The sequence below is a fragment of the Numenius arquata genome, chromosome 23 (assembly GCF_964106895.1).
Source record: "Numenius arquata chromosome 23, bNumArq3.hap1.1, whole genome shotgun sequence".
Lineage (NCBI taxonomy): Eukaryota > Metazoa > Chordata > Aves > Charadriiformes > Scolopacidae > Numenius > Numenius arquata.
In genome coordinates this window covers 1,467,882-1,477,258 of record NC_133598.1, presented here as the reverse complement: position 1 = coordinate 1,477,258, position 9,377 = coordinate 1,467,882, and the positions used below count along the sequence as shown (strand labels likewise).

The 9,377-nt window shown below is 50.6% G+C and overlaps 1 protein-coding gene across 1 annotated transcript; it reads left to right on the top strand.

The window, feature by feature from the left end:
* The first annotated feature begins 7,935 nt into the window (after positions 1–7,935).
* LOC141474670 (feather keratin Cos2-3-like) lies at positions 7,936–8,244 on the top strand. Its single transcript, XM_074162680.1, has one exon. The coding sequence runs from the start codon at positions 7,936–7,938 to the stop codon at positions 8,242–8,244; it is 309 nt and encodes a 102-aa protein (XP_074018781.1).
* The last annotated feature ends 1,133 nt before the right edge of the window (positions 8,245–9,377 follow it).

The following is a 9,377-nucleotide window of genomic DNA, read 5'->3' as shown; positions in this document are numbered from 1 at the left end:
CCCACAAGCTGTCAACTCTCTCTTCATCTGACCCCAGGGAGGGCTTTAGGGACCTCTTTTGACCGGCTGGTTGGACTGTGTTTGATGCTTCCCAGGATGTGGTCTGCCCTCTGGCTGCCAGTGCATGCGGCTGACTCCTTTTGAGCCTGCTGTCAACCAGTACCCCCAGATCCCTTTCTGCAGGGCTGCTCCAATTTATACTTGTTCTTGTGTTATTCCATCCCAGGTGCAGAATCTGGCACTTTGACTTGTGAAATTTCATGCCATTAATGATTGTCCAATTCTCCAGTGTTATCTCGGAGCATGGCATCTTGCACATAGAGAAGCACCAGGGAATCTTCTGCACACAGTGCAGAGAAGAACCTCCCTGAAGTCACACAGGGTCTGGAGTTCACCACCAGCAGCATAAGGGATTGGGTACCTAGGGGACTGATAGCATATCAGAAGATGTAGGTATAGGAGCTGCTGGGGGAGAAATTTCATTGCAGCATTATGCTGTGTAGCATATGGATGGGTGCTTCTGACTGTAGCATAGAGAACTTCTGTTCATGACCTACGAAGCCAGAAACTCATCTTTACATCTGTGTATCCAGCTATCCATTAATTTATCAGTTCACTCATTCTGCTCATTGTCCATTTCACTTTCTATAATCTAGAAGATGCTGATCCATGTATCTGTACAAACTTATATTGCAGGCTCATGTCAATCCTGCTACTCAAGTCTGGCAGCTCATACTGCTTTCAACAGTATCTCACAAGTGTTTGAGTCCATCAGTTTTTTTTCTGCATCACCAAATGACCTGTACTAACAGTCAGTTTCTCATTCAGAAGGAGTCAACACATACTTTCTTGCATCTCATTCTGCTTGTGCTTCTTACCAAATATTTTCTGCATAATTCACATTATCTGCCCATGCCTGATACTTTGGCATTTCATCTCCTCTACCGGTGAACTAGCTGTCTTTGAGTGGCTTCAAGAACTTTGTCCATTCCTACATACGGAGACCTCATTTTCATAGAATGATAGAATCATAGAATGGGTTGGGTTGGAAAAGACCTGTAAAGATCACGTTGTCCAACCACTCTGCCAAGGGAAGGGATATCTTTCATTAGATTTGTTGCTCAGAGCCACATCATACCAGAAATTCTTTTATGCAATACTTCTAGAAGAGAAGGTCTGTGTGGTGTCTTTTTATTTCTTTCTGAAAACATCTATGTAAGAACAATATATCAAAAGAAGCATGCAGATATTAAAAAAGAAAAATAAAAATTGTGGAATCTTAATCCTCTTTTTATGCCCATTGGTTCTTACATGACAGCAATGTCAGGAGACGTTCCTGTAACAAGGATGATAAAACCAGGAAGAGGAAATGTATCATAGAGGGAAAGAGCAACACATGCCATGCCATTACCTGAGAGGTTTAGTTAATTAGAAGCATGCAGGAGAATTTTTGCTTATGCAGCAGATGCATTTAGTCCAGAGGCGGTGTGAAGCCAATATAAAAGCAAATTAAACTCATTGCTCTCTCTACAATTTATGTCACTTCCTTCACCTGTGGAAAAAAATAAGAAGGCCTAAAAGCCTACAGCTCATGAGGAACAGCCTTTGGTGCCGGAACCTCAGAAAGCAGAGACTACAAAGACAGCTGAGATCTTCTGCACTGACCTATCTGTGAAACAGAGAGAGGGGATGGGCCACAAAAGAGGGGCAATGAGGGATGGGTGACTAGGGGAAGAAAAGCTGTAAACCTGCCACTAGTTCCCAGGAACACAAGCACAAAGGCCAACTGACATCATTGCCCACCATCCCCTGAGGGGAACAAGAGTGGGAGAAAGAAACTGCTGCTGATGGCACAGACAGAAAGCAGAAAAAAAAGACAAACACTCCTGGCACTTCTGATTACTATAGTTGTGGCAAAACCAACAATACCTAGTCTGGCTTCCAGACACCCACTCAGCTGCTTGCTCCCTCCCTCTGCCTCCTCAAGAGAACAGGAGTAGATAGGAATGTGAAAAAGGTCCTGAGTCGAGAGAAAGACAGAGGGATTGCTTACCGATTCCCATCACAGGCAGAACAGACTTGAGTTGGGGAAGAGTCATTTAACATACTGCCAAAAAAAAAGTAGAGCATGATGGTGAGACAAATCCAAAAAGCACCTTAAATACCATCACTCCACCCCCCTCTCTTTTTCACAAACTCAACTTCCATCCTTCACTCATGGCTCTTCTATTTCCTCCACCCCCAAGCAGCGCAGTGGGATGCGGAATGGGGGCGGTTGCTGTCACTACTCAACAGATCCTTCCTGCTCCTCTTTCATCCTCACTCTTTTCCTCTGCTCCAGCATGAGACCTTCCCAGAGGCTGCAGCCTTTCAAGACATGCTTCAGTGGGAATCCTGTCCACTGGCTGCAGTCCTATCGGATAACAGCGCTCCAGCGTGGGTCCTCCAGGGGCCACACTTCTGCCAAGAGTCAGCTTCTGCAGGGTCTCTGCACGGGCCCTGTACCTTGTCTGCTCTGGCATCCTCCATGGGCTGCAGTGTGGATAACTGCTCCACCAGGGTCTTTCCCATGTGCTGCCCAGGAATCTCTTCACCATTGCCTGGAGCACCTACCGCACTTCCTCCTTCAGCAATTGCCTTGCTGTTTGCAGGATTGTTTTTCAGTTCACTCCTCACTTCCTCTGCAGTGTTTTGCCCTTTCTCAAATACGTTTTCATGGAGGCGTCACCAGCGTTACTAATGGGCTCAGTCTTGGGCAGCAGTGAGTGCATTTTGGAGCCAACTGGAGCTTATCCTGTAAGACATGGGGGCTGTCCCTGAATTCTTCTCACAGAGACCACCCCTGAAACCTTCCTCCCCCTGCTACCAAACTCTTGCCACGTCAGTCCAACAGAGTGCCTTCAAGAGAGTATGAAGCACACTTAGTTGAATAAAATTTCCACAGGAAAGAACCAGTCCAGGCTTCATTATGGGACAGACACAACTTCGACTACCCTTAAGAGAAATGGTACTATTAGTCACGCTCAAAGATTTGGAAGAAATGCTCCAAAAATACAGCCAACTTATGTCCTTGGTAGATCGTTCTGAAAGTTGACCAGATAGAGCTAATTACGGGGATTTCCATAACGTTATTCTCATGAGATCAGAAATGCTGCATTTCACATTCCCTCTGGGCTTCTTTGCCCCACCAGGGCACTTTCCCAAAGGGTTCTGCCTGGAAGGTCCTTGAGGGAGCACAAATCCTCTCTGAGGGAGAGCAGGGTTGCAATTTGCCTTCTGTTTTTTCACAGCCCCTGCACACTCCAGACATGAGAGCTATCCCAGTTTCTCTCCAAACGCCCAGTAGGATCATCGGGCTGCAAGTGTGCAGAGAGTTTTAAGGGGTGCTGCTTGTGTCCTGGCTCAGGCTCTTGTCTTATAGGTGCCTGGGGTCAAGGTGGAAAGGCAAGTCAGTGAGTGCACTGGTTTTGCCTGGGAGAGAGTCACGTTTCTTCACAGCAGCTGGTGTGGGGCTACGTTTTGCGTTTGTGCTGGGAATAGCGTTGATAATGCTTTAGTTGTTTCTCAGCAGCGCTTACCCCACATGAGGGTCTTTTCTGCTCCTTAGACTGCCCTGCCAGTGAGTAGCTGGGAGTGCACAAGGAGTTGGGAGGGAACACAACTGGGACAGCTGACCCCAATGGACCAAAGGGATATTCCACACCATATAACTTCATGCTCCACAATTAAAACTGTGGAGGGAAGGAGGCGGGGAGGTTCAGGCTGGTGGGAGCTGTCATTGCTCGGGGACTGGCTGAGCATCCATCTGTTCGTATGAGCAATTGCTTTCCCTTGCATCACTTTTCCTGGTTTTATTTTCCTTTCATTTTGTTGTTGTTTTTATCTTTTTCTTTTCTGTAAGTCTTAAACAACTTTTCACTCAACCCATGATTTTTCTCACTTTTACCCTCCCAGTTTTCCCCTCGTCCCCCTGAGGGTGAGTGACTGAGGGGCTGAGTGGTGCTTGGCTGCCAGCCAGGGTTAAACAACAGCAACCGTGGGTCAATGAGTGAGTCAAGGTCAGGATAAGGTCTCACGACAACAATCTGCATTCAGCAGCATCCAGTGATCACCAGGTGCCTTCACGGAGACGAGGCAGGTCACAGGTGAAGCTGGGAAGTCACTCGCAAGTCAGGGTCCAAACTGAGATCAGTGATGTCCATGTCTAGATACAGGCACTGATGTGTCACCGCAGGAGATGTAACTGTGGTGGGGGCCAAGCACTAGAACCTAAGCTTGAAAGCTGCTCCCACGGGAGCAATGATCCAATCTCCCATCTGGCAATGATCTCAGGAAGGTCAGCTGTCGTGGTTTAGGCAAAATTGGCCTATTACGGGTGACAGATGCTCTCCCCCCACTTCTCGCTCCAAGGAGGGGAGGAGGAAAGATAAAGAGACTTACCAGTTTAAAAGGAACTAAACTACTTTAATGAAATATTAATAATAAAATTAAAAGGAAACAATGAAACAGGCAGAATGTATACAAAACTCGATGAAGCTCTCAGGATGACATCACGGGCAGGCACTGGGGAAGTCCCAGACTGGACTTAGTGAGGGATGGGAACCGGATTCCAGCTCTGGAGTCAGGAACACATGGATTGGGATCAAACACAGATGAACAGACAGGCAACTGGAGAAAGAGGCTGAACCCTTTGATCACTCACCTTCTATACCGAGCACGAAGCAGATGGGATGGAATACTTTGGTGGTGAGCTTTGGGTCACCTCTCCTGTCTGCTCCTCCCTCCTCCGTGCAGGTGGGAGCTCTCTATGCTTTTCAGTTTCCAGACCTCCAGCGGGGCAAATCAGAGAATCACAGAATGATATGGGTTTGGGAGGGACCTCTGGATACCATATAATCTAATCCAACTCCCCTGCCAAAGCAGGTCCACCTACAGCAGGTTGCACAGGAACGTGTCCAGGAGGGTTTTGAATGTCTCAAGAGATGGAGACTCCACCACCTCTCTGGGCAGCCTCTTCCAGTGTTCTACCACCATCAAAGTAAAGAAGTTCCTCTTCATGTTTAGATGGAACTTCTGATGTTCATGTTCGTGCCCATTACCTCTTGTCCTGTCACTGGGCACCACTGTAAAAAGACTGGCCCCATCCTGCTGACACCCACCTTTTAAGTATCCATAGGCGTAGAACAGATCCCCCACTCAGTCGTCTCTTCTCCAGACTAAAAAGACCCAAGTCCCTCAGCCTCTCCTCGTAAGAGAGATGCCCCAGGCCCCTCATCATCTTTGTAGCCCTCTGATGTACACTCTCCAGCAGTTCCCTGTCCTTCTTGAACTGGGGAGCCCAGAAATGGACACAGGACTCCAGATGGGTGCTCACCAGGGCAGAGTAGAGGGGGAGGACAACCTCCCTCGACCTGCTGGCCACAATCTTCTTGATGCACCCCAGGATGCCATTGGCCTTCTTGGCCACAAGGGCACATTGTTGGCTCATGGTCATGCTCTTGTCCACCAGTACTCCCAGGTTTTTCTCCTCAGAGCTGCTCTCTAGTAGGTCAGCCCCCAACCTGTACTGCTGCATGGGCTTATTTCTCCTCAGGTGCAGCACCCTACACTTGCCCTTCTTGAATTTCATCAGGTTCTTCTCTGCCCAGCTCTCCAGCCTGTCCAGGTCTCGCCGTATGGTGGCACAGCCTTCTGGTGTGTCAGCCACCCCTCCCAGTTTTGTATCGTCAGCAAACTTGCTGAGGGTACATTCCATCCCTTCATCCAGGTCACTGATAAATATATTGAAGAGGACTGGACCCAGTACTGACCCCTGGGGAACACCCCCTGTTACGGACCTCCAACTAGATTCTGTGCCCCTAATCACAACCCTCTGAGCTCTGTTGTCCAGCCAGTTTTCAATCCACCTCACTGTCCATTCTTCTAACCCACACTTCCTAAGCTTACCTATGAGGATGCTGTGGGAGACTGTCAGAAGGCTTGTGGAAGTCCAGGTAGACAACGTCCACCGCCCTCCTCTCATCTATCCAACCAGTCATGCCATCAGAGAAGGCTACCAGGTTAGTCAGACATGACTTCCCCTTGGTGAATCCGTGCTGACTGCTTCTGACAGCTTTCTTTTCCTCCATATGCTTTGAGGTGACGCCAGAACAAGCCGTTCCATCATCTTTCCAGGAATGGAGGTGAGGCTGACTGGGCTGTAGTTTCCCGGGTCCTCTTTCTTGACCTTCTTGAGGCTGGGATGACACCGGCTTTCCTCCAGTCCTCGGGCACCTTGCCTGTTCTCCAGGACCTTTCAAAGATGATGGAGAGCAGCCCAGCAATGACTTCTACCTGGTCCCTCAGCACTCGTGGGTGAATCCCATATGAGCCCATGGGCTTGCGGATACCAAGTTTACTTAAGAGTTCTCTAACTTGATCTTCCTGAACCAAGGGGAAGTCTTCCTTTGTCCAGGCTTTCTCTCATTCTTCAAAGTTCTGTTGTTCCTGAAGGCTGGCCTGAGCAGCAAAGCCTGAAGTAAAGAAAGCATTCATCAAATCCCGCCTTCTCTGCATCCTCTAAACAACAAAGTGAGCTGACCTTGGTTGTTATAGCAATAAGTATAAGCAAGCGCCTCTCTGCACACCGATCCTTGGCATCAACTATAAACATCAGCCTGATTGTTTTGAGAAGGAAGAGTTTTCTGCACAACATGTTGTTAATTTCAGAGTGTTCGAAGAGGCCTAGCTAAGAAGTAAAATTACAGAACAGAAAGTTGATACTCTTTTGCCTCAAACCTGGACAGCCACACAAGTACAGACTGACAGATGTGTGCTCATGCACGCCTGCATGGAGCCATGAAAAAATCTGTACGTGCACGTAAGGCCAGGGAAACATCAGCAGCTGTGGACTCTGCTGAGGAGATGCTGGGGGCCACATTGGCAGAAGGAGACTCAAGAACCCCAGGGAAGGACCGGGCCCCAGAAGTGTTCATGGTTTTCCTCAAGTGCCCGCAGAGACCGCACAGAGAGGGGATGAGGCAAATGCACCCAGAAAAAATGCACCCACTCCTGAGAGCACTGTTAGTGTGACAATAACGTCAAAGCCTGCCAGCAGAAGCCCACCTGTGTGCAATAATGAGCGGCCATCAGAGGGAGATGGGGGGAGCAAGAGAGAAGGATGTGGCATGTCCTCTCCCATGGGAGGCCTTGGGCATCCTGACGAGAAACCTGAGAGCGGTGCCCATTTCCGGACAACTTTGCCACAAACAAGCCCACAAGAATGACCCAGGTGACATCACCTGTCCGCACAGGGCACCATCAGCACTGGAGCTGAGTCTTCTGCCTGCGCTGACGTGTTTCTGCCCCGGAAATCCTCGGGCCTCTCATCCCGGCACTTACAGAAGCCTTCAAATGGGAAAGCACGTGTCTTCAGCCAGGAAATGAAAAGGCGGCAGTGCAGGAAACCAGGACACAGCCCATCCCATTAGCTGGGATGTTTTGCATTTGACAGGAGCTTGTCAGAAAATTAGCACTTCCACAAAGGGTGCCTCTGGGCCTGAGGCAGCGCAGGACTACTATAAAAGGCAGCCCAAGTCTCTGCTCTCTCATCCACTTCTCTCACCTCCTGCTCCTTGGGAATCAGGTGAGTGTGACGCCTCTTCTCCTCCTCCTTCGAGATGAGGTCTTTCCCCGATGTACGCCTCAGCTGACACGGGCTGTGCGAGCCCAGGGCTGGGAGCTGCTTCTCCTGGGAGAGGGAAAGGGAGAGAAGGTCTTGTGCAGAGAGGGGCTGGGACTTAGTGGAGGTGTCTCGTGGGCTTTGAGCTGGGCAGCGTTGGCTGGTCCAGGAGGTGCGCTGGCTCCCCTCTGGTTGGGTGCAGTGCTGCTCCTCATGTGTCCCTGTGCTCTGCTTCCCCCTGCCCTCTCTCCCAGGTGCACCTCTGGCCCAGAGACATGTCCTGCTACGACAAGTGCCAGCCCTGCTGCCAGCCCTGCGGCCCGACCCCGCTGGCCAACAGCTGCAATGAGCCCTGTGTCAGGCAGTGCCAGAACTCCACCGTCGTCATCCAGCCCTCCCCCGTGGTGGTGACCCTGCCCGGACCCATCCTCAGCTCCTTCCCGCAGAACACCGTGGTGGGATCCTCCACCTCCGCTGCTGTTGGCAGCATCCTCAGCTGTGACGGAGTGCCCATCAACTCTCCCTGCTGTGACCTCTCCTGCATTACCAGCCGCTACTGTGGCAACAGATGTCAGCCCTGCTAAACCTGCTGGCAACATCCTGGAGCAAGAACCTCCCAAGGCCTCAGAACATGATGCTGGAAAGGAGATAGAGCTTTGGGGCATTCTATTTAGATCTTTGGTCCATTGTTGCCTCCTTCCACTCTCTTCTCTCTCTTCCTTTTTTTTCTGGTCACCACTTCCCGACACCAGCCTAACGGCAACCTGTTGGTCTCCCTCCCTCTGCAGGGCAGGCAGACGGACACCCTGCAGGAGCTCCACTGCATCTTAGTGGCTGCCCCTGGTGCTCCCTGCCAGGTCCCTCCTTTTCCTCCTTACACTCATTAAAGCTGTGCTGCATCCAAGCCTGGGCCTCCGAGTCCTCCTTCCTTCTGCGGAACATCTTCCAGTCTGCTCCAGGGAAAAGGAGGAGCAAGGGGAGGGTGGGACTCATTGCAGTGCATTTTCATTTCTGCCTTTTCCCTTGGATCTGGGGAAGACATCCCTGGCTACTTCACAGCCAGCCACCATCAGCCCCTACCCTAGCTGCATCTCTGCACAGAAATATTCCCCTGCGGCTCATAACGAGCTCTACAGACACTGATCCCAACTTGTGTTGTCTTCATGGGAGGACCCTACTGCTGCAGGAGGCCCTGGCAACTCAGCAGCCCCAAGGCAGTTCCTCTTGCTCTGCCTGGAGCTGTGCTGGGAAGAAGGCTCACACAGAAGATGACCACAAGGATGGAAAGAGGGGACGGTAGGAGAAACCACGTGGGCTAGAGCCCAGAGACAACTCCTCCTCACATTCCCACCCATCTCCAGAAGGAGGGGACACGGCATGAATCCGAGGGCAGGGACCGCTAGGACAAGACCCCTCTTCTTCAGTCACACCCATATGGTGCCCCGTAGAGCCTAAGTGCTTCATTACACAGATTTTCAGGGCCGAGGTGTCTTGCGCATCCCCAGCCCCCATCAGACAGTCACCTCCAGGACAGAAAGCTTATTTGCATGGGCTTGCAAGATGGCACAGATGAGCTACTGACAATTCCTCCCATAGTACTGGAGCGGGAGCACCCACCAGAAGAGCCCATGCTCTCCCTTTGCAGGTCATTCCATCCTGGGGTGCAGGGGAAGAACAGTTCCATGGGACAAGCTCTCTCGCCACCTTCTGCTTTTCT

Coding starts and splice junctions, on each gene's coding strand:
- LOC141474670 (XM_074162680.1), top strand. CDS start 7,936: ATGTCCTGCTACGACAAGTGCCAGCCCTGCTGCCAGCCCTGCGGCCCG.